This window comes from Pocillopora damicornis, chromosome 6 (genome assembly GCF_964200805.1).
Source record: "Pocillopora damicornis chromosome 6, jaPocDami1.2, whole genome shotgun sequence".
NCBI classification, from domain to species: Eukaryota; Metazoa; Cnidaria; class Anthozoa; order Scleractinia; family Pocilloporidae; genus Pocillopora; species Pocillopora damicornis.
This window is the reverse complement of record NC_142675.1, coordinates 17161663-17185000: the sequence shown is the minus strand read 5'-3', so window position 1 is coordinate 17185000 and position 23338 is coordinate 17161663. Positions and strand designations below refer to the sequence as shown.

Here is a 23338-nt window from a genome sequence, read left to right as displayed (position 1 = left end):
AGAAGCTCGATAGAGATTTGTGTCTTCTGGGACACTGTTCCTTGAGGAACCAAGCTCTGAAACACATTATAAGAAAAATACAGAAGGATAACTGGCCTTTTTAATATAATTATATGTGCATAACTCCAATATGCTTTTTTACATTCAGCTGTAAGACATTTTTGTTAAAACGGGCTGAAATGAAAACACAACGATATATATTTTGAACACATTTTAGTGTGTAGTATCGCCGCATATTTCTAAGAGTCTTGCAGTATTTTGGCCAGCCCGAAGGGTAAGTAAAAATGAAAACGACGAGTACAAATGTACAGCAATACCGCAAAAAAATGTCTAATAAGAAATTTATCTAACGATGTTCCATGATTTTTTTTTAAATCGTTCGCGCGCTCAGCTCAATATGAACACGGAACCTATTAAACCGGTCTTGGATGCATTACAAAAACCAGTGCGCTGTGTACATGTACAACAAATTTAGTGGTTCAAGTTCTAGACCCCCCGCCTTGGTTATTAGTCGACGTGCTGTGTTTTTAGATACGACATTGGCTCTTTCCACCCGGCGAATTAGATGCTGAGGGTAACTCTGAGATGAACAAGGAAATCCTAGTAGTTCCTTCATGCTAAGAAATCTGACATAAGCATACGTATGGTGGGAACAGACCTCGAACGCAGAATTTTCCTTTTACATGGAATGCTATAAAAGCCTCATATTTGACTGCTACGAGAAATTCAGCCATGTGAAAATAAATAATTACAGGAGATCCCCAAATCCTTGATCAAGACAGGTTTGTACTTTTATAGAGTTCTGGACATTTTCTTCGCTTATACTGAAATATTTGCCGAAGCTATTGTTATATTAAATTTTAATATACTGTACCTGCATTTAGCCACGCACGTAGCTCACTCTGTTGACGATCGGTGCGCACAGCTATCGCATTATCTTCTTTAAGTTTCTTCACAAGCGCTCTATCCTCTTTTGCATCTTGACGTGATTTCCTTTTAGTTGATGATTTCGATTTTTCCTTTGGGTTCTGGGGGTTGCTTCTTTTGACATTGTCATCTTGTCGTTTAACCACCACGACAGGGTTCTTCCCCCATTGAATGACAGACTGTATCACATGAACTGAAAAAAAGATGATTGAATTTTGATCAGAATTGTATGAATTAAGGTGACCCGCGTTGTTTGCCAGCTCGACTGCACAGCACTTATCGCCTTTGTTCTTTGATCAATTGGGCACTTTCCACACTTCCGGTTTCGATTGTAATTCTCGCTACCAGAACACATAAACGCATAACACATTAGACTCAACAAAAGAACTCGAGACCTTATTTTGTGGTTAGACTTTTTTACGGTTAACATTTTTTTACGGCTAACGGTTAAAATTCTTTCATTTTTACGCCTAACGGCTAAATTTTTGGCCGTTTTACGGCTAACGGTTAACCCCATTGAGACCCTCTTTGAGCAATCAGGCCTCTCAAATTTTGGTAATTTAGTATTAACAACTGAGTTGATAACCTAGATTGGCTATTGTTAAGCGTTTCAAAGCTGACGTTTTTTAAGACGAATCAAACCATAGCAAGAGGCAAAGTTTGATATATTTGGGATTTGGATACATTGCGGGATTAGAGGCTATTCTCAGCATTTTCTGTATTTCAGAAAAGGAAAGCCTACCGCCTGTGTAACATTATTCGAGTATTCGAAGGTCTCCGTCTCTTTGTAATGCGTTTGGACATTAGGGGTCGATCCCCTATTAACTCTTGCTTTCGTACACTTTTTTGTTGAAGAATGTAATTTCTGAGTCTGACATTTCAGTCGTGAATAGTGTTTGTATCGTGGTAAAATGTACAGAATGTAGCTGTTTGCCCTTCGTACAAATTCTTCTAGTTTGTCTTTGTTCCTGTTCTGCAGACAGAAAAATTCTGCCCCTATACCTTTTCCAAAGTAACGGTTTAGTTATGGTCTGGGTAATAATATCCTTTTTCTATTTTTTGCCGAGGATTTCAAGTCCCCTTTTCCTGATGCACTTTCAGCATATCTTTAGGCTTCCTACTCTCCGAAAGGCGTAGTTAGGATCTGATGAGACTGAGATAAGAGCAGCAACATAAAAAAATTGCAAGGAAAACTTAGTGGCTGACTTAAAGTTAAAGTAAACGAGAAAATAACGCACAAATGCTGTTACCTAACAACAAGATAAACAGAGCAGTCAGAGCTGTTGAAGAAGAAGGGGCGTACCTGAGGCATGGTCCTTTGCCATCAGTTAGAGGAGCTCCCTGATGACGCATTGCACACGATAGACGAAAATAAGGGTTGTTTGCAGGAAGGGCCACCTAAAGCAAGAGTATCGAAGACAACTATGAAAGGCGACGATGACTAGGCTAGATTAACTAGAATTTGGAAACTCTCATCCAATCATGAATTGCATAGAAGATCACAAAAATAAAAAAGAATTAAGAATGATTGAAAATTTAGTGGAAGGTCCTACGCAGAATAAAAAGCAACCACATACTCGTGGTCCCAACGATAAAATTAAACTCAATTGATAAAGAAAACGTGATCGTCAAATTAGAAAAACAGCTTTAACGTACACCGAATCCACGATGGGGGAGGATGACATTTATCGTTATTTAACAGCAGTAATAGTAATCACTACATACCCTTAACAAACCCATTTCTTATGGTCGGTTAGGATTTTTGATATAACTCAATTCTGTGAAGGTCTCTTGAGAAAGGTAAACTTGTGACGAATAAATACTTTCCTTTAATTCTAAACATCAAAAGTAAACAAGAAACATATCAACGACAAATATAGAAAGTCTTTCAACAATCTGTAGGGTCGGATGAAACTTGGATGTACCCACATGTAAACTCGCTATTGGGTGTGGGAAGCCTCATTGTGAAACAAGATGAACTGGACGACAAGAAAATGCACCTGAATCACTACATACCCTTAACAAACCACTTTCTCATGGTAGGTTAGGTTCTGGTGTACCTCAGTTCTACAAAGATCTCTTGAGTCAGCTAATATACGACTTAAGTGACCCATCAGGCATCAACTAATTACCCTAGGAAACTTCGATTTCACAACAACATACTCATTATTATTCATATTCTTATAAGCGACCGACAAATCAAACCTGTATAATCATTTCAGACGATACCATACCAAGGCCTACAAGTCTGACTTCGATCCTGTATAGTGGGAAAAGGTATCTTACTTGACATAAGCTTAGGGAATGCATGGCTCGAGATCAATGGAATGCTTCAGGGCCGTAGTTAGCATGAGGCAATGGCTTCTTCTTGAATTTGGCCTAAGATTGACTTTTTTGAAGAAAAATGCCACGGGAAATGCTTAAAAGAGCTTTTAGAGCCTCTAGAAGGGCCTCTAGATTTAAAAATTTTTTGAGTGGGGAGGCATGGCCCCAGAGCCCCTTAGCGGCTCGCGTCTTCGGCGCTCGAAACTTGCCTCGTCTTGTTCTGAAGTCTGGTTACGGCCCTGTGCTTACTATTTCTATTTCATACCAATAATGAAATTTCAAGGAGTCCCTTGCAAATGATGACATAGGAGAAAGGAGAGATAAAAGAACCTCGGGATATGAAATCAAGCGATCGTATTAAAAGCAAAATTTGAGTATATCGCTGTGCCCGAGAGAATAGAGCTAACAAAAGAGAACTTCCAATGCACATTGCAGTTTTTTTTTAAGGGTAGAATCCAAGCTATTGCGGATCTTCGGAATCTTTACGGGTCAGAAACATACTTCGTGAAACGTTTATACAATATGTTGTAACATGAAAATGTGCGAAAAGTGTAGATATGCCGATATAAGATGAAAAGTATAAGAATAGAACGCGATTAAGAAAAAAATCAAATAAGGAAGGAATAAAATGAAATAATAAAGAGAGTGACATCGTAGAAAGAGTCTCCACATGCACTAGACAATGCTGAGCCAAAATATGTTTCAAAATGTCCAATAACAGATTGAAACTCCTCTAAATTTAAATGTTGAAGCTCATTATCATTAACTAGTTGTTGGTAAATACAATCATCCATTTTATTTCAAAAGTAGGTAAAATTCGCCACACCACGGCTTCTTTCGTTCTTCAATTGAACAAACTGATCGCCAACTGTAAATATGCCTTAAATCGTTTTTTGTACCTCTCTTGTCTAAAAAACTGGTAGAATCTAAAGCCAAATAGATATATTAGGTCACTTTGTAAGTCTTGCGTCACGAGTCATGTTATAAAAGTGTCCTCTTTGTTCAAGAAGTTTTCTGGGTGCGTCAAATTCTGCAATTGAACCATCTTCAAGAACCATAACCCTAGGAAAGGAAAAAACGTCCGTCACTTTAACATGTAATTTTTTGTGTCATAATGGTGTCTTTCTAACTGCTTTAACGTAAATTAGTGTCATAAAGCTAGGAATTGCTGTTTACCATCGATGTTTGACAGCTCACGCGAATAAAGAACAATGTAAATTAGTTTGCCACGCCTAAGTTATCCAAGATCAATGATTCAGTAAAACATTAATCACTGAAGTTTGCACGAGGTCCACTGGACAGAGTTTTACCTGTCGTAGTCCATGATGGTGTTTAGCCTGTGGGCGATGGTGAACACTGTACTGTCAGCGAACTCCCGTCGAATCGTTTGTTGAATGAGTTCATCAGTTTCCAGGTCCACCGCGGCCGTTGCTTCGTCCAGAACCAGAATCTTACTTTTACGGAGAAGTGCACGCGCTAAACAAACCAGCTGTCGCTGGCCAACACTACAATAAGGTATAAAAGTTCCATAGCGAGCAAATGAGTCACGTGAAAGGCATTGGCCATGGAAAACCACCCGCCCAAAGCCGCATTAAAACGTCCTTGAACCTTTCAATCGTAAAGGCTATGCAATCTCTAGCTCATGATTGATGAAATCACACAAGCTTTAGGATTATAAAAGTTACATTTCATGCAAACACTTGAAGTTTCAAATGTTGCTTATAGATGAGAACGCGAGAAAATTTAGAAACGATACAAACGATTACATGCTCATAACATTAAAAAAATTTAAACTTTGGATAAGCGAGAACCATAGAGGAGAGAATCAAAACTTTGATATATGTAGAAGTTAAAACTGGTCAAGATACATACTGTCCAAGCCTGAAATGACATTTCATTGTTGGCTGGTAGAGTCTGTACTTTTTACCCCTTATCCCAAAAATGTTTCAATAGGTTCCCAGGAGCCTATTGATTTGAAGGGCTTCTTGACCGGGGGCTTGAAATTTCATGGAGAGCCTCAACATAAGTCCATATTTTTCCTGACCCCTCTAAACCCTGCAGTCTCAATACTCACTGACCATGAAATGCATCTCTTAGGTTACAAAGAAAAAATACAATTACTGAAACGGATTTTGAGAAAAGCGCATTACAATTTAAAAGTCGTGAACCAAGTTTTAAGTTGAGCATGCATTCTTGTACCTAGTATCAATGTACAGTTCAACGTATTCACTGTCAGTCCACCCTCTTTCCTACCTGAGATTTTCGCCTCCTTCAGCTATAACATGCTGAAGTCCTCCACTCAAACTCATCACAAATCTTTTCAAATGACTCACTTCCAATACTCTCCAAAGCTCTTCATCCACATGTTCATTGAACGGATCCAAGTTTAGACGGAGAGTTCCAGAAAATAACACGGGCTCCTATAGATAAAGGTAAATAAGAATGAAATAAAAGCAAAAAGTAAAACAAGTAAAAAAAGTATTTTTTTATTTCATTAAAAACATTGAAACACTTTCCTCCCTTCTGACCAAGTTTCAATATTTTTCTTTTGTATTCAACGGATGACGTCCCGGTCCTTAAATTTCCTTGAAAACCCTAAAGTGCGGGGATGTAACAGCCCTAGACCAGGGCGAATGAATTTGTAGCTAAAGATGCCCGCGCTCCCTCCCCATTGTCACTAACGAGCGCTATCCTCCCAAAAAGTAGCATTCAACTGCATCGAAAAAATTTTGTTATCGCACTATCAATATAAACCTCCCCCTGCTTGTTTGCGTTCCATGTTTCACCTGTGGAATAATGGTAAGCCGCGAACGGAGATCTCTGAGTCCAATGGTGGCAATATCAACACCATCGATGACAATTTTACCACCTGATCCCTCAAGAATTCGAAACAAGGCTAAGGTCAAGGACGATTTCCCAGCTCCTGTTCGACCCACAATACCAATCTGTCGAGCATTCAACAAAGCTATATTCGTAACTGAGAGAATGACAGTAATGATAATGACAACAATAACAACTAAGTGAACAACACCTGGACAGTTCAAGGTGAGTAAGATTTTTTACACAGCTGACTGCATTTCAAAAGATCTTCGAGAAACGGAAGTGTCCTTGTTGTATTCAATCCAAACATGGAAATAAAAGTCAAACATCAAGTCACCTTTTGAGTTCGACCGTTAGGGGAAACTTTTTTAAGTCTACAAATTTAAGGGTAAGTGTAGCTAAGATTTATTAAAGTCATTACTACTAAGAACAAAAATGATTATAACATAATAATGGGATTTAGCTGTGGACATTCCACTAGGGAGCTCTTCTTGTCACTGTTCCAGGTCGAATCGAAAATTGGAAATGTTGGTTTTTAAGGAGGGAGGAAAACTGGAGGACCCAGAGCAAAACCCTCGGAGCAAGGATGAGAAACAACAACCATCTCAATCTAGAGGTACACGGTCGTTTCGTACCCACGGTCGTTTCGCACCCAGTCGTTTTGCAGCCAAATGCAGTCGATTTGTACCCAATTTGAGTCGGTTCGCACCTAAACCTAACCGCTGGTCAATCCGTATTCAAACCGCTGACTGATTCATACATTTATTCAAAATACTTCACTCGTTAGCGCATGAACAGGTGTAAATCAATGCGTACGACGAGTTAGTAAAGTTACGCGAGTAAAATACAAACACAATTCTGTTGTGTGTACTTGTGACCTTCTTAATGAAAACAACTTAATTATTTCTTAGCGCAAGCTAAGACTAATATTTTAGATAGAAAAGTCTATTGTTCATTGTTCATTTACCTTTTCAGCTGGCTTGATTATAAAGGTTATCTTTCTCAAAACCAGTGGAAGTCCTTCTCTGTATCGCAACTGGAAGTTATCAAATAAAACTATTCCCTGCTGTGGCCAAACACGAGACGGCCGGCTATCAGGAATGACTCTTTCTGCCTTGAAATGAAGAAAGAAGTGAATTGAAAGATACATACGCATCATTTAGTATTTTAACCACAGAAGTGGCAAATTTGAATACTACCCCGCCTTACAATACCGAGAGTTAGAGAAGAATGGAACTGTGAAGGGATATGATAAGTTTTTCGAGGTTCTTCTCGTAAAAGTATAATACTCATTTTGCGCATCTTGAAACATCTTTGGTAGCGCAATGGTCTTTTGCAAAGCAATTTCCTGAGAACATAAGAACCGCCAACAAAATGTTTATAGACTTTAAATGGAACATTTGTCTTCTAAACAAATAGATTTGTTTCAAATTCGAGAATTGATTTTCAAACCTTAGGTGGTTTAGTTTGCAAAACTGTTTCGACGAAAAATTACGTTTGAATATGTCCAAAGTCGTTCGATGAGAAAAATCAGAAATACCGTCGCCCGGATACGTGAAGTCAATTAGTTACACCCCTGAGGAAACATTCAGCAAAATCTGCTCAATTTGGTAGCCTCGTGTAGTCGTCCTACGATAGGCGTAAAGATCCATTCACCGCTAATTACAAGATCTATTAAATTGTTTTAACACGTTCTTTTTCTTCTTCGTGCGTTTTAAGCGGTTAATGATTTTATTTTCACCCACCTCTGTCTGGGCATCAGAATACTCCTTCACCCTCTCAACTGATACTAAGTTGGTTTCCAGTTGACTTGACATTCTAATCATCCAGGCAAGTTTTTGAGTTATCTACAACACCGATTAGAAAAGAGGAAAAAGAAACATTTTAAAATACGTCAGCAAAGTCAGGTTATTCGAAATTATAGAGTCTGGAATCAGGCTATTCAGACGGAAAAAAGAAGAAAAATTGGGTAATTGAATTTGCAAAGCTTCTTACACACTTCTCTTTCCTCCCTCTACCGAGCTAACTTTGTTGACGTTATATTTTTACTGTCGGGATCAAACTTACTGATTTTAACTGTCAAGCATTTTACTGAAGCAGGTCCATACGAAGACACAAATGTTTGTCGATAAAATTGGATATTTATAAACACCTACGTGTACAAAGCGAGGGTCGAGTTTTTATTTCAAACATTGGGTCTTAAGGAAGTAGAGCCGTTTCGTTTGTTGTTTGTTTTACCTGAACCGCATAGGTTACAGAGAGTCCTACAAGACCTCCACTGATCTTTTCTCGGATGATTACTGCAAACAATGCTGCAAACAGGATCAGGCAATTGCCGATGAATTCCAAACGAAGAGATAACCATCTGTAAAAAAAAGGTGTTGTAGAAAAAGCTTTACTCTCTTACTCTCTTACTCTCTTTACTCTCTTTACTCTCTTTGGAATCTGGCCTGAGGAGCTTTAATCCTTAATCCTATAAAATATTTAAAAAATAATGATCCTTCTAATAGAACAAGCTGTATAATAAATGATGACATTGAAGACATTTCGTTCCCTTACAACAACTATCGGCGCAAATAGCTCCATAAAGTGTTCATCACAACTCATACCCAAAATCACATTAAAGATGAAAAAACGAAAAAAATAATCGTTATATTTCTGCATTAAAGTCAAAATTGGTTCAGAAAAGACAGATCATCAAAGTTTATGCAGCAAAATTCATCTCTTCACCTGTCAGCAGTAACAGCCAAATAGTGTGCTTCTTGGTTTTCATCTAATTTCCTATAATTATCCCGGATGAAGCGCTGCTGTTGTGAGAAAGCCCGTATGGTGCTGACACCGGTGATTGTTTCTAGGAAGTGACTGTATATCGGTGATCGGCTCACTGACTCGATTCTCCTCAGCTGTCTCGATGTAGCTACGTATACTCTCTAGTAGAATATTCAGTGAATTAATTAAATTAAACTGCGGGAATCAAGACGTGTAACATGCATACAGTGATAAAATCTGCGTTCCAGCTCGGAGAACAGTGATGAAAATATGCTATACTTTTAGCTCTTCAATCATCATACAAGTAAACAAGACGTGTTCAGTACTTCAATCGATTCGCACATTCTTAATGAACGTAGCGAGTGAAATAGGTCAATGTGACATTTCCTCTTGAGCGTGGTTAGGAAAACGTCAATGGGGGGGGGGGGGGAGAATTTTGTTATGTCCAGCAACATCAAAACAAGAGAAAAAAGAGAAAAAAAGATAATATTTGCTATGTAAAGACGAATTGAATCCCATCCTTCCCTATAAGGAAAGTGTACTGCGAGAAAAACTCCGAAATGTTCGACTTGCAGTAAACATCTCATTATCCACGATAAACTTCTCCGTTCCTCCTCTAGCTGATCTTACTTTTCTATTGTCGTTGACGTTTGTGTGCTGTACGTTTATTGAAATATCCTGCAATGTATTTTACCTTAAGTTTAAACGGAAACAAAAGTCTTTCTCTCACCTGTATGTAAAAATAAAGTGCTCCCAAAGGAGGAACAACAGTCAGGAAGAGTGGTGTGGCGTAACTAACAGCTACCAACATCCCAAGGACATCAAAAAACATCTGTAAGAACGACTTCAGAGATAATGGAATTGTCACATCAATGCAATAAATATCCTTCGACAACCGGTTCATAATCCGACCAATCGGTGTCGTATCAAAGAACATCATCGGTAACCGCAAGATGTTCACGATTAATTTACGATGGAGTATTCGAGAAGCTCTAATCGCCCCTATAAACAATGCCAAGGAGTACAAAAGGGTAAAGAGGGTCTGACCCGATCCGATGCTTCCATATATTAATAGATAAAAGTCCCTTTGATGGTTTGTGGTCACGTTTGCTGCGCTCCAGTGGGCTAACCATACTCCTGTAGCCACAGAACACGCTTCCATTACCACGAAAAAGAACAGAGAGAGGACAAACCAGTGTATGCCAGAGGACTTGATGTAAGAAAACAATAGGGAAAACGTTGCCTGTTTAGGGATATAAATAATACAGACAAGTGCTTAGAAAAAAACTCAAACAAACAAACAAAACCAAACAAAACAAAAAAACAGATCATTGCTACTGCTTTCCTATCACTTAGAAAAAAGCCCACCTTTTTGACACATGCCGAACAGAACCACTTCCAAGGGCATGGGGCGGGTTTTGAGCAATCATAGTGGGTCCAGAATTCGGAACATACGAGAAATCTCAGGGTACCGAAAATCGAAATTATGCTCGGATAAAGTTGATAAAATGCTCCTTACTGAGCAGAACCTTTTCAAAGCATCCATCTATCTCAAGTGTTGTAAACATTCCTCAAACGGAAATCTATCTAGAGGAAACACCTCTAGCTAAATGGAATTTTACAGTGACTGGAAAAATTGCTCAGATGAGAGACCTCCCCGGCGTTTTTGTTTAATAATAGCAAGAAATTGTCTTAACAACAACACTGACAACATCAACACTGTTAGGGAGGAGGACTAAAACCCATTTGTGACATCTAAGCTGAATTTGCATGAAAAATTATGGCAAATATGAAGAATTCTTTAAATTGCTACAAGAGTAAGATTTCACTCAACACATCTTGATTGCAGCCAAAGAAAATTATATTTAAGAAAGAAGATAATTACTCGAGAAAAATGAACTTTGTTAGAAAAATTGTATCAAAATATAAATTATTTATATTTCTGAATAACATTTTTCTCTTGAAAATAAGAAAATAAATAAAGAGCTAAGCGCTCAGTTAAAAATATTCATTACTTTAGACTGCAAAACTTACCCCTCCAGTCTTTGATATTTCCTCTGTTATCGTTTTTCCAGCATTACTATTATTACTCCCTTGATTATGCTCGTGAACTTTCAACGAAGGTAGTGTTTCTTTTCTTTTGAAAACATTATCAGTGCTTTCTTGAAGCGCTTCGTCGATTTCGTGCTCATCATGAACATCAGTTTCTGTTTAGTAATAGTACATTCAATTATTACCACAATATTATCGGTAAAGCGCATGACAAATTTTCACACGGTTTTGCATGACTACAACGAGTGCTGCGTTAGAAGCGTACAACAATTTACGAAGTAGAATTTTTATAGTAAAAAAAATTGTATATTGTATTTGATACAGACCACAGTTCTCCTCTGATCTGTAAGCTTGTAAGAAATCGGCAAAGGCACTTGAGTTTTCCAGAAGTTCAGTGTACGTGCCTTCCTAAAAAAAATCCAAGCAAAAGAAAATCAAAGAAAACCTTTATCAAAATAATCCAATTTAGATAATTTATACAGCCCGATGGAAATTTTACATACCTCTGAGACGAAACCGTCCTGAAGAACGATGATGTGGTCCACTTGAGGTAAAAAGTTGATGCCATGGGTAACAAAGATTCGAGTCTGGTGGGTAATGACACATGACAATAAAAATTTAAAGTTGCACTTTGGAAAGTTGGACCATAGCAAGAAAAGATAGACCTTGCTTATTGGTCATTCAAAATGGTATGAAAGTTCGTCACGTTTTTTAAATTTCCAAGAAAACGAGCCATCATTATAGATACCCTGGAAAGGATCGAGTCAAGGGACTGACTATAAAAGAATAACTCTCCCGTCGTTTTTGAGCTCATGTTGGTTTGCTTCCGGGGAAAAGGGTGAGATGTACCTCGCGTGTTTAGTGAGTGGTGTGGTAGAAAACGAATACAAACAGCATGGGATCTCCACGTGAGCAAAATTCGCGACACGAGATTGGTTACTCATAGATCGTTGTTCGGCGACGAAGACGTCGATTAAATAATTAGTTTAAATATTTGGCTAGAATTTTGCTATTGGCCGAATGTGTTTAGTGTTTCCTACAGTGCCACAGTTCAACTTCACCTATAATGAGTTCCAAATGGAAAATGAAATAATTTTCCGTTAGGGTTTTCTTTCTCAAATCACACAAGTTTTGGTTATTTTGTAGTTGTTGAAACGACGGCGAAGAAATGTCCAAACTTTAAAAACGCACGCGCTCAGCTATTTTTCCTCCAATCATAGATATTTTGTTCGGCCACGTCCTCGTTGTTGTCGCTGTCGTGGTTTGCTTAAGGTCCTTAACATCCTTGTGTCTACGACATTACAAAACATTGATCCCTGATGATCCCTGTCCCACCTCACCTTATCTTTAAGCATTCCATTAGGTCCAATGACATTCAGAAATAATTTTCGTCCAACATGAGTGTCCACAGCACTGAGCGGATCATCCAGTAAGTAGATATCAGCGTTGAAATAAACTGCGCGTGCTAGACTTACTCGTTGTTTTTGTCCACCACTGAGGTTGATGCCCTGTATAATTGAAAGGAGTTTTGTCCAAGGACGATAACAATAACTTAGAAATAACTTGAAGCATTTATCAGTGGCGTCATTATTCACATCTCTCGGTGTGTTATGGACGACTACAGTATCAAAAAGAAAACTAAACCACATATCTTCCCGGTCGTCAGCGAAGTGAAATGATGATAAAGAAAAACCGCTTTGATCAAGAAGTTGCTAAAAGCCCAAAGCCTATTCGTTCAATAGGACGCCAAAAAAGTCGAGCATGGCTTTTGAAATTACAAGGGATTTGAACCATAATAAAAATGATAAAAATGTTGTCCACCTTTAATCAAAATGATTAATATCCACGTCTAACTTGTCTCTTTAGTGAATAGCAAAGATCTTAACCAGTTGCACTCCCTTTTGTTTGGTGATAAAAAGGTAGAACAATCTTCCCAAAATTCCTTCTCACCCGTTCTCCTATTTCCGTGGAGTCACCCGCTGGAAGAATTTTCAAATCACTTCTCAAGGCGCATGAGTCAATAACCTGCTCATAACGAGTTGGATCCATGGCCTTATTAAACAGGATATTGTCTCGTATAGTGGCGTTCTGTATCCAGGCCTGCTGGGAAACATACGCCACAGATCCCTGTAGGAAAAAATATCGACCACTTTAATTTTCATCAAGCGACTTTTTATCGACGAGTCCACAAATCAGTCAAAAGGTAAATTCATCAATTACCACTCAGACAGTCGTGACAGTCAATGTTCTTTCCATCTGTACTCGCTACATCATATTTAACATTGCAAAGAACATAATGAAGGGATATCACAAGTGAGCTAAAAAGGAATTATTCATATTGTATATGCTATCTCAGATAGTTTGATTTAGGGGCCTTGAAATCAGCAAACCTAAAATTAACTATGGATTTTAAGATGGCTAAATTTGAAAGAGGTCATCACTCATTAGAGAAATAATACATTACGTACGTCAACATAAATGGTGCCATTCAACTTCTCTGTTTCACCAAGAAGAGAGGAAAGCAAAGTAGATTTTCCGCATCCAACCTGACCAACGACTGCAACCAGGGAGCCCTTTGGAATGTTTAGGTTGATACTGAAACAGTAAAATGCGACAGTAAAATATATGTTTTAACAAAAAATATATAGCACAATAAATTGCCCATGAGGGGATATATTTTGTCATTTAAATTTAGTGTTACTCGAAACGAATGCATATTATGATAAATGTGCAATATGCAGTTGAGCCCTTCAAGAATTATCGTTCGTATCCGGCAAATCATTTTCAATTAAATATTTAACTTATTAGCCCTTCGTTTGCGCTCAGTGGGAAATCCACACGATCTATTGCTAAGGAAACACTACAATATTCAGAGAACTTCCGACTTAGAGAGGGCCATGTATAAGCAATTTATACTACTACGGACGTCGTAAAAAATCAGACTTCAAGTGAAACAGACCGGTTTCCTGACTGACAGACAGACAGACAGACAGACAGACGGACAGACGGACGGACAGACAGACAGACAGACAGAAAGATGGACAGACAGACAGAAAGAAATCAAAACAAAACAAACAAAACAAAGAAGCATAACATAAGACCAGTTGACAGACGACATTTAAAGGCCAGCTCAAAGTACCTACACCATAAATTTTAGTTACCAACATTCTTTCAAATTTGTGGCAATTGAAAAACTCATTGTAACTCGTTTAAAATTTCTACGTCCTTACCCGGTTATTGCTCCTTTTCTTTTTTTGTGAGCCTCTTGATGTTTCTTGCCTTACTTAGGAATAAAACCTTTTCGGCTAATTACATTCTTGATTTAGCCTTTTTATCAATTCTCTCTTACCCATGAATTTTAGGTGCATCCTTTCTGTTCCATCCAAATACACCACTTTTGACGCCAATCATTTCCGAAGTAAGCTGTGTTGCTAAGGGAGAAAAATAAGAAGAGTCCGCATTTGCTCTTTTACTCGGTGCTTTACATGAAAGGTTAACCTCCTCTACTTCGGATTACAGTCAGTGAACATGGAAATCTTGTATGCATTAGGAATAATGAAAATGTTTTAAGTCCAAGAAAATTGTTTACTGGCGCGTATTCTTGGTATACGTCGATGCACTTAGGCTCACTGCGGTACTGGTAAATTGAGCCTTAATTCTAGTTCAAGATGGAAATGAAATAGACAAATGAAAAATAAATAACGCCGTAAACGTTCACACGTTTTCATACATTCTCTGCCTAAGAAAACACTGTACTCAAATGTGTACATGGTGGCTTAAAATTATCAGTCAGTATATTCGTCTCCCCAAATTACTGGGTGAGTCATCTGTGTGGCCTACTGGCTGACGCATCAATCACTGCAACGAGTGCTCAGTCTTTGCAAGTCACAGAAATACCCACTACATTACGTTGCTCTTACGTGACGTCCTTAGAACATTGTTTGGGTCCAGTTCTTCTAAATCCAAGAACTTTTCTATACGCTTGACCGAGACCCGTGCCTTACGAAAAAAAAAAAAAAAAAGCAAGGACGGAGGGAAAATGACATAAATCTACATTAAACAATGGTACAACTTTACAACAAATATAGCGGCAAAAACTATATACCTGTACGATTACACGTTACCTGGCGCCTTTAAAGCTTTGTGTGACCATTCAAACGTCTCAAATGAATCTTGCCGAAAACCCTAGCATAAGCGTGCGAACCTAACTTTCATTCATCCTTACTCAAGGAACAACGTGAGGAAGGCCAGAACAATAAAAAAAACTGGAGTAACTTGAAATTTCAAGCTTAAACCTTATATAGGAGCATTGACAACAACCTTCCAATTTTTTCGACTTACTTGTATGCAAGTTGCAATCACATCTGGAAAGAAACCAAGAGGAAAACGCAAAATTCCAAAGAGCGACAAGGCCACAAACGCTTTGGATGCGGTCAGACTGTTGCCTATGAGAACGTAAACAGCAAACGTTGTAACAGCAACCTGTTTGGAGGAAAGTCGATTGAGACTGTGTTATTGTCTTTTGCATGATTGTGTTACTACATAGATGAAAAAATTTCAGTGCGTTAATTTACAATCAAAAAGAGACTCGAGGGAAGAGCAAAAGCAAATGACTAGAAACATATCGAAGAGAACAGACAGTATAGGGATGGGATAAAAGATCGCTAGGCTCAGAATGATTCAAAATGAAATGAAATGGAGCGACAGAAAGGATACAAATGGTACGAAAGTAAATGTAAAAGTGAACGCAAAAAATTTACTGTACTGTCTTGTGAGGTGGATTTTCACTAAAGGAATGCTAGGCATTTTGCTACAGGTTAATGTACTGGGCAATAAGTGCTTTAATTGCTCTCATTTTGTGTTTCTTGTTCGCATTGTTAACGTAAAATTCACCATTGATGTCACGAACTTAGTTGTCACTGTGAACTTACCATGATAGGCAAACTGTTGTAAACGAAATTCAAGAAAACTTTCCAGATTTGAGACTTCAGAAGAAATGAGAGTTCCTTGCGTCGCTTGTTGTTAATTATTAACAAGAAAGATTCTTCCCACGCATAGAGCTTTAGAACCTGGAAAAGAAAAATTTAAATCAAATAAGGGTCCAAATGGCTTGTAACTTGGCTCTAAGTTGGAAAATGAAAGTAAACAGCACAAGGTTAACAACCAAACTGCTCAAGCTCAGCATGAATATTATCATCATTTCATTTTTGCCCGCCTTCTCCTGATTGATCAAATCACAAGTTCAGCTTCCTTTTCTACTCTGTACATGTCCTGTTCAATATACATTTACCTTGATTCCATTGAGAACTTCATTAATTATCTTTATCCGTCCATCCTTCTCCAACATTTGCTTCACCTGATCATAAAAGAGAAGTGTTTATTCATTGGAATTCCGATGAATAATGACAATACTTGAACACTGTCTTGTTAACAGGATGACCTAAAGGAGAAACTATCCAACAGCTCCGGGCAACCAAAATGACTATTTCCTTGTTTTCAGGAATCTCCGTTATTTGTTTCTGCACTAAAACTACACGGATATCGCAAAACTAAAACTAAAACTAGACTAACTACTCCACGCGTACAAACCAAGAAGTTGAATACCTGCAACTTGTTCACCATTCTGCCGATCAAGAAATTAATTGGAGTGAAAATCACCATCACACCTAAGCCAGCATAAATCGGCCAGCCCATGGTTTGATGAAGAAAATACAATGACACTCCGACTTGGAAGGGCCCAGACCATATCATGTTTAGATATGTCATCACATCCATCAGCCTTTGCGCGTCCACTGACATCAGGTTCACAATTTCTCCAGCGGTTGATTTCGACCGTGATTCGTTGCACAATACCAGAGCCTGATCAAATGATGTTAGTGGCAAGTTTAGTGTTAATAAGACGAGCAATAGAAAGATGTTGTGAGGTTTCACAAACACCTGCAAAGTTCATTGAAAACTGGTAAGCCTTGTTAGTTAACAAATAGAGAAGCCTTGACTGTGCTTTGTTCTGTAGTAAAGCACGCAGGAAGCGGCTAGAGCACGAAAGAATTGTCGAGGGTAACACGAGACGTAGACGAGTGTTTCTCCCCACCTCTTGAGTTCCGAAATTTCACTTGTGCTATATCTAAATTTATTACAATAATATTTATACATGGGGCTATTATCTGGGAATAATTGCTCTAAGACAGAGAAATATTGGAGAAAAATAACGCTGAAACTCGAGATAAGCTCATACATTTAGGTTGTTGGTGATTCAGTCGTTCATGGGTAGTTTATCAAGTAATTCAAACATGCATTTCTTACGTCTTTCTTTTTCCATTCTAACTCTGCATATACAAACAAAATAGCAGCCAAATGTACAAAAAAAACTAATTTTCGACTTAGCAGCTCACCTTTTCATATATAAGACCAGTAACAGCTGAACGAATTTTCATACCAAGTGTGACCATTATATGGAAATACTGTTGAAGGACGAGGGACTGCAATGTTGCTGACACAAACATGGACACAGCGTATACATAGCCCATCCACATTTTCTCAGTGGAGGACTTGTCTTCTATGTATTCAATAAGCATTCTAAAGAAAGAAACGAACACAAAATTGTTTCTTCCAACGCGATGAAATGGTACTCCTCTTACACCATAGATTGTCAGGCATAATCATGCGTGGGAAGTCTCTATTTCGAACAAATTACGAAGGGTAGATTTCGATCTAAATGTTAATGGCAGTGTTTTGCCACATCATGTGATCGACAAAACAGCGCGCCAATCTTCAAAAACATGGTAGCATTAAGTTAACCATTTTTTTATTTGTACAGGGCCCAGTAGTTTGAAGGCCTTTTAGCGCTAACCCAAGGTTAAATTTTAGTCCTGGTTCTTTATACCTTTGTTCAAAAGCATCTTTTGAGATAATTTTCTCTATTCTTTTTAGAGTACTTAATCATCAAATTGCAGACAAAAATAATTATCAAGAATTTTATTTAAGCTTTCAGATCTGAATTAAGATTTCACATTAACCCTGGGTTACCGTAACCAAGCTTTGAACAACCCGGCCAAGGACATTATCTCTGCTCTGGTAAAGTGATTATAACCTTAACCCTCTAACCCCAAAGGACGTGTGGCATTTAATTTCTCATTAGGGTATCACTGCTGAATCGAACATTAGAGTTTTGAGAATTCAGGAAATGATTGTAACTTTCCTTTGCAATGCCATAGGAAATGTAAACAGAACGTAAAAGTATTATTATTTTGTTTGTTTATTATATATATTTATGTACTAGAGTTAAAGGGTGAAAGCAACGAATAGCATCGTAATGGAATTTCAAACTATTCTACTTGTGAAACAAACATCAATCACTAGCAGGCTTTAGAATTGGCCCATGCAAAAGTTTATCTAAGTTTTTAGCAACTTATTTATGCTTACCTTAATAACTGAGGCTGTACAAACAAAAAGCAGTCGTGGAACAGTTTAAAGATAGCGGCTAGTAGAAACTTCCATCCGTACATCTTGACTAAAACCTTCAAAAGCGAAGGTTTTCTTTTGTTGCTCGGTGATTTTTTCTCTTTTTTATTCCTACCAAGTAACGAATCAGTTTCACTAGGCTCAAAGCCACAAGCATCTTCAACCAGAACTCCTTTCCTCCTGTAAAAATTTGTAAATGAATGAGATCTATATTAGGGTTTTTGTATCTAATGCACTAAACAAACTTGCTGACGGACCTACCTGTTGCATTTTTTTTGTTCGAGATTCCAAATAGATCTCACTTTAGGAACAATGTATGAAGCTCTGCTCTTCCTATTCAGTGCCCAGAGATCCTTGTCCTCCAGTGGTCTCTTGTATCCGGTAAAAATTATCCTAAGGAAAGAGAGTTAAAGATGGCTTCCAAGCAACTAGAATATTTCTTGGTCTCCCTCCGCCTTGCTGATGCTTACAACCTTAGTACAATAATTTTTTCCTCATGTTAGTTTGTTGAGTAGAGCCGAGGTGGCACCCTTCCACTGCTTCCCATGATGTTCCCATGATGTTCCCGTGATTCTAAATCTGTGGTTAGATACGTTGGTTATTTGCCTAAACCCGTAAAACACTAGGCAGCCAAGGTGAAAAAAAAAATAAAAAACCTACATGAGAATTGAGTATCTTCTAAAAAAACAACAGCAAGTGTACTTCGGGGCAGCCGGGATGCAAGTTTCAGGCAAATTCAGCATTCTGCCGCAAACGATGCAGATTGCTGCAACGATTGCTTCCAACAAGGACGGTGCCATAAAATTCGGTTTCCTTTCGATCATTTCGCCTGATGTCAGTTTATTGCAGAAAAATGTCTATGTTAGGGTTTTTACTACGCTTCCGTGCTAGATTTCCTCGACGGGTATATTACTTGAATCGTGACACCACAAATATCTCAGTATGTAAAGGTAAGTTAGTAATGTAGGTTACCAGTTCAACCACCAGAACGTGATTCTTGAAAAGCATGTTGCCTTATCTTCGGGACAAGAAATCTGAAACGAGAGAAGGAAAGCAGTTAAACAAGATCAAATATTTCTGCAGGAAATTCTGTGGTGACATAAGAGCCATAAATCCCCCTTTTTGCTACTCTTAGTACAATTTATACAAAACGTATATTTAAAACGCCAGCCAAATTTAGATAAATTTATGTGGTGTCTTGCAAGATTTAATGGTAAATCAGTTTTCATTGAAGCGTCGACAAACCAAAACCAAAGGAATCACAAATACCAATCCGAGCAAAGTGATTGTGTAATCTGATCGTCCGAGTGAGCGTAGTCCTGAGAAGGACTGCTGTCGGTAGTGGTGACCGACGTTTCGACAGCCTGAGCGGAGGTCATCATCAGAGTCCACTCCCATACTGCCCCCAGGTTCAAACCAGAGAACAGAACAAAAGTCTACATCGCTGTCAACCAATTCTCAAAGTAAAAAAACAAGCAACCTGCTTGAAGCGTGAGAACACGTGAGTGACCCAGTGGGGTTTGGTTTTAGTTTTGCATTTGATCGTTGAAATCTGCCCCCAAGTAAAGAATGATTCAATTAACTTCCTCACCCTCTTTCTTCTCTCGTTTGTTTGTTCTGGTTCCCAGTTGACACTGAAGTTGGTTTCATAATTCGAGCCAGACGATTTTTCAGTCATTCCGCCTATAGATGTGAAAGGAGGTATTAATTTAACGTAATCTAAACATTACTTAGTGATCAGTACATATAACATTGTAAGGGGTATCTCTATCTCTCGTACAGTATTTCAAGTTGAAATTCTCTTGAGTATGCTCAAATAAAGTTCGTTGCGCCCAGTTTAAAACTATCTGGTACCAAAATGGTTTAGTTTTGTTCCTGACTGCACAATTACTGTACACTGTTGAAATGCTGAAATAAAAGTATTCCTTAAAAAGACAGAGGAGAATGTTGATGTCACAATATTGGAATCCTTTAAAAGGTATTTTGTTATAAAATTGAGATGGAAATTTTCAGAGTGCCATTTCAAATCCAAAACGTGCCCCAAACTACTCTTCCACTGATCTCCAGGTCAAATACGATTTATGACTTCTTCTCTGTTCGCCACTGAGCAGCTAGCTTTCCCTACTTACTTACTTACTTACTTACTTACTTGATTTATTTGTTTAAGCAGGTTGAATTTTTTGGCAACTGTTAAGCTGATGTGGACCTGCTGTTTTCCCACCCAACCCACCCCAGGGGAGGACATCCATCACACAGTAATCTCGTGCGTGGGAAATTAACGTCTCCTACCCCAAACCCTGCAGGAGACGGGACCTCCGGCTTAACGTCTTATCCGAGAAGACGAAGCAAGGTGAGTGAAGCGGCTTGCTTAAGGCCACAACGTAGTGCCGCGGCCAGGACTCGAACCCGGGCCGTCCGACCCAGAGTCCAGCGCTCAGACCACTGGACCACTCACAAGAACAGAGTACACGAAAACATTAACTTCTCCTAAAAACCCTTTCCTTAAGACTGCCCTTTTCCATAGGTGAAATTTTGTACAACCCAAGCTTACTTAAAAGCCCTTTCATGTTGATCTGTGAAGACTGTCTATCGACGATCCTGCGACTGTTGTGTCACGCCTCGAAACGTCACGTAAGGCGTTATGTCACGGGTCAATCGTATTGTTTACGTTAAGTTCCTATAACACGACGATGTGGATGATACAACATTGACGGCAAAGCGTGAAACTTGAATTATGTACTACTGCATCAAACTTCAATAAATCGGGAAAATCATTTTTCAGCGAAAAATACCGCCATATTGTCTTAAAGTGGTCTTAAAAATGGCTCTCTTCTCGACGGTAAGAAACTTCCACATGCTTGAGGTGGATAGTAAATTTTCTCCCGCGATTTTTTCCAATGTTTTTCTTTATGCGGCTTAAGCTTTTGCTACCAATGAATATGATTTTATTTGGACAGATGAAGAGAACTGTTGGAAGCGAATTTACAACACACAATTACATCATTCGACCGCTTTCTTACGTAGCTCAAGTAGACCGTACCTCGCATTCGTGATCAACATCTCAACACCAGGTTCCAGGCTTACCTGTCACAGATATCTTCTCCGAATAGTCCTGTCTGAAATCGGAATAATTCAAGAGAACATCCCGTTCTCGGTTATCGTGACGAAGAACCAGGCATTATGTTTTGTCAGCACTAGTGAATATTCAATCGAAGCCAGCGCCTAAGTATTGTCCACCACAAAGCCGAACTCAGTGCCATGCCGCAGGACGCTGGTTTGTCTCTTTCACTTTGTTATCATTTATATGAATCATGACTTTCGTTTTCCAAAACGTCTGAAAGAACAACTCAATGCTAGTCGTCAGTTCTGTTACCGATGTTTTGCGACCGACATGTTGTTTAATGCATGTGCCACCGAAAGCCGCGGCGGGTTCCCATAATCCCAAGGGTCTAAACGCGTTTGTCACGCTATTACTGCGCATTCAAGCAGGGATTAAGATAATTTTGTTAAAATTGCTCTGTCACACAGAATACGAACTAAAGCAAGACTCTGTAATATGCTCAAGTAAATTATCACCCTGCTTAGGACCCAAGATTAATTCCTTTTTTACGGTTGTTTTTTATGTGTGAAACAAAAATTTCAAATACTAGAAAATCTAGTAAATAGATCCCAGAGGTCTAAACTGACTTAGCAGTGAAATTCTGGCGAATTGACCAAAATATAGGAAGCCATCAAAAATAGCTCATTATTTGTGTCAAATAAACCTACCCATACTGCATATAGTTATATGAAAATCAAAATAAGAGAAAATCAGGGAACATTTTGCGGTGAATACACAGTAGTTCAAATCTCTCTTAGCGTGATAACTTGAAACTCTAATCTGGAGATAGCCTAACGTGTGCGATGATACGATGATTGGTAATTGATAGAAAGTATTGAGGTGAAGTTCCTGTTTGATGATTTGGTCAGCACCCACTTGGTTTCAGTGACAAAAATCTCGAAACTAAAGCCGCTTACCTTGAGTGTTGAAAGAAGCATTCTCGAGTAAGGTTGTTATTGACACAGATCTAGAGTAAGGGTTATATTTGCTTGTCTTATCTTAAGCATAATACGGGTGACTACAACGAAAGTACTGATATAGTTCCGTTTCCTGAAAGGTTCAGGAAAATGTGTCGATGAGGTGTTAAATAATCTAAGCGAAATGTCACACCTCTTGATGGTTCTATACAACAATGTAGATAATTGGCTTCCAGAGTCTGCTCAGACCTTCCTGGCCAATCAATTCATACCTTTACTTTTATTTCACTTAATTACGTTCAGAGTCAGCAGGTAGAGCAAAGCCTGTGCATTAATTGGAAGTGATGAACTCATATTGATCGCTGAAAATTCTTTAGCAAAAATATCCTTTTAAATGTAACCGCGTGAACTAATATAATTAACGTATAAGTGGTGAATGTAGATAGTACAAAAGACTTCAGGTCAATGTCACAACGAGTTGGTGAAATGATTGTTCGTATTTTCTAAAGAACATACGTAGAGAAATTACACGTGTAATACATGTCAACCAATATTTAAGACTTCACGAAATAATAACGTGGGAAAAATACGTAAGCAGCGGTGCATATGTGGTAAAATTTTACTTCGTGCTAAATTATTAGGAGCATTCGTCTCACGATATAAAGATTTTTACTGGCAATAAAGCTTTTAATACTTTTTTACTTTCAATTTTTAATCGCATTCTCTCATCCGTTAGGAGCTAAAGGTAAATTTAGATCTTACCCTCGTTTACATCTTGACAGAAAAGCAGTGACAGTATACCACAATTCCGAGTTGGCAACTCTAAGAACTACCTCGTGTTGATCAGGTCTTTCTCTATCACAATCAAGTGTCAGACCTTTCCTGCTATGATGGTTGAACGAAACTTGTTTTTTTCGATATCTGCTCCCAGAGTGAGACCAGTTGTAACTGTCAGCAGGTGCCAGCA

At 38.4% G+C, this 23338-nt stretch overlaps 1 protein-coding gene and 1 pseudogene across 4 annotated transcripts; both read right to left on the bottom strand.

Moving 5' to 3' along the window:
- Positions 1 to 2280, bottom strand: part of LOC149044258 (uncharacterized) — a 3073-nt pseudogene extending 793 nt beyond the window's left edge.
- A 1706-nt stretch (positions 2281 to 3986) lies between these two features.
- On the bottom strand, positions 3987 to 22432 carry LOC113675004 (multidrug resistance-associated protein 1). 4 transcript variants are annotated; one of them, XR_016187807.1, is made up of 28 exons: positions 22372 to 22395; positions 21439 to 21470; positions 19946 to 20037; positions 19327 to 19388; positions 18616 to 18747; positions 18316 to 18534; positions 17286 to 17469; positions 16498 to 16752; positions 16184 to 16249; positions 15825 to 15962; positions 15235 to 15375; positions 14814 to 14892; positions 14243 to 14324; positions 13362 to 13488; positions 12844 to 13020; positions 12234 to 12401; positions 11397 to 11480; positions 11220 to 11301; positions 10876 to 11048; positions 9572 to 10084; positions 8803 to 9002; positions 8311 to 8437; positions 7818 to 7919; positions 7040 to 7182; positions 6039 to 6197; positions 5506 to 5672; positions 4563 to 4757; positions 3987 to 4314 (listed from the first exon to the last, which is right to left on the bottom strand). XR_016187807.1 is itself a non-coding variant. In XM_089209931.1 (28 exons), exons 3-28 carry the CDS (start codon positions 20030 to 20032, stop codon positions 4203 to 4205), a joined length of 3978 nt encoding a protein of 1325 aa, XP_089066057.1. In that variant the 5' UTR covers positions 20033 to 20037; positions 21439 to 21470; positions 22372 to 22395; the 3' UTR covers positions 3987 to 4202. The 4 variants fall into 4 exon arrangements, 3 of the variants coding, with proteins under 3 accessions (XP_089066057.1, XP_089066056.1, XP_089066055.1); XM_089209931.1 differs by having other exon boundaries at positions 7040 to 7186; XM_089209930.1 differs by lacking the exon at positions 21439 to 21470 and having other exon boundaries at positions 7040 to 7186; positions 22372 to 22432.
- Positions 22433 to 23338: the final 906 nt, after the last annotated feature.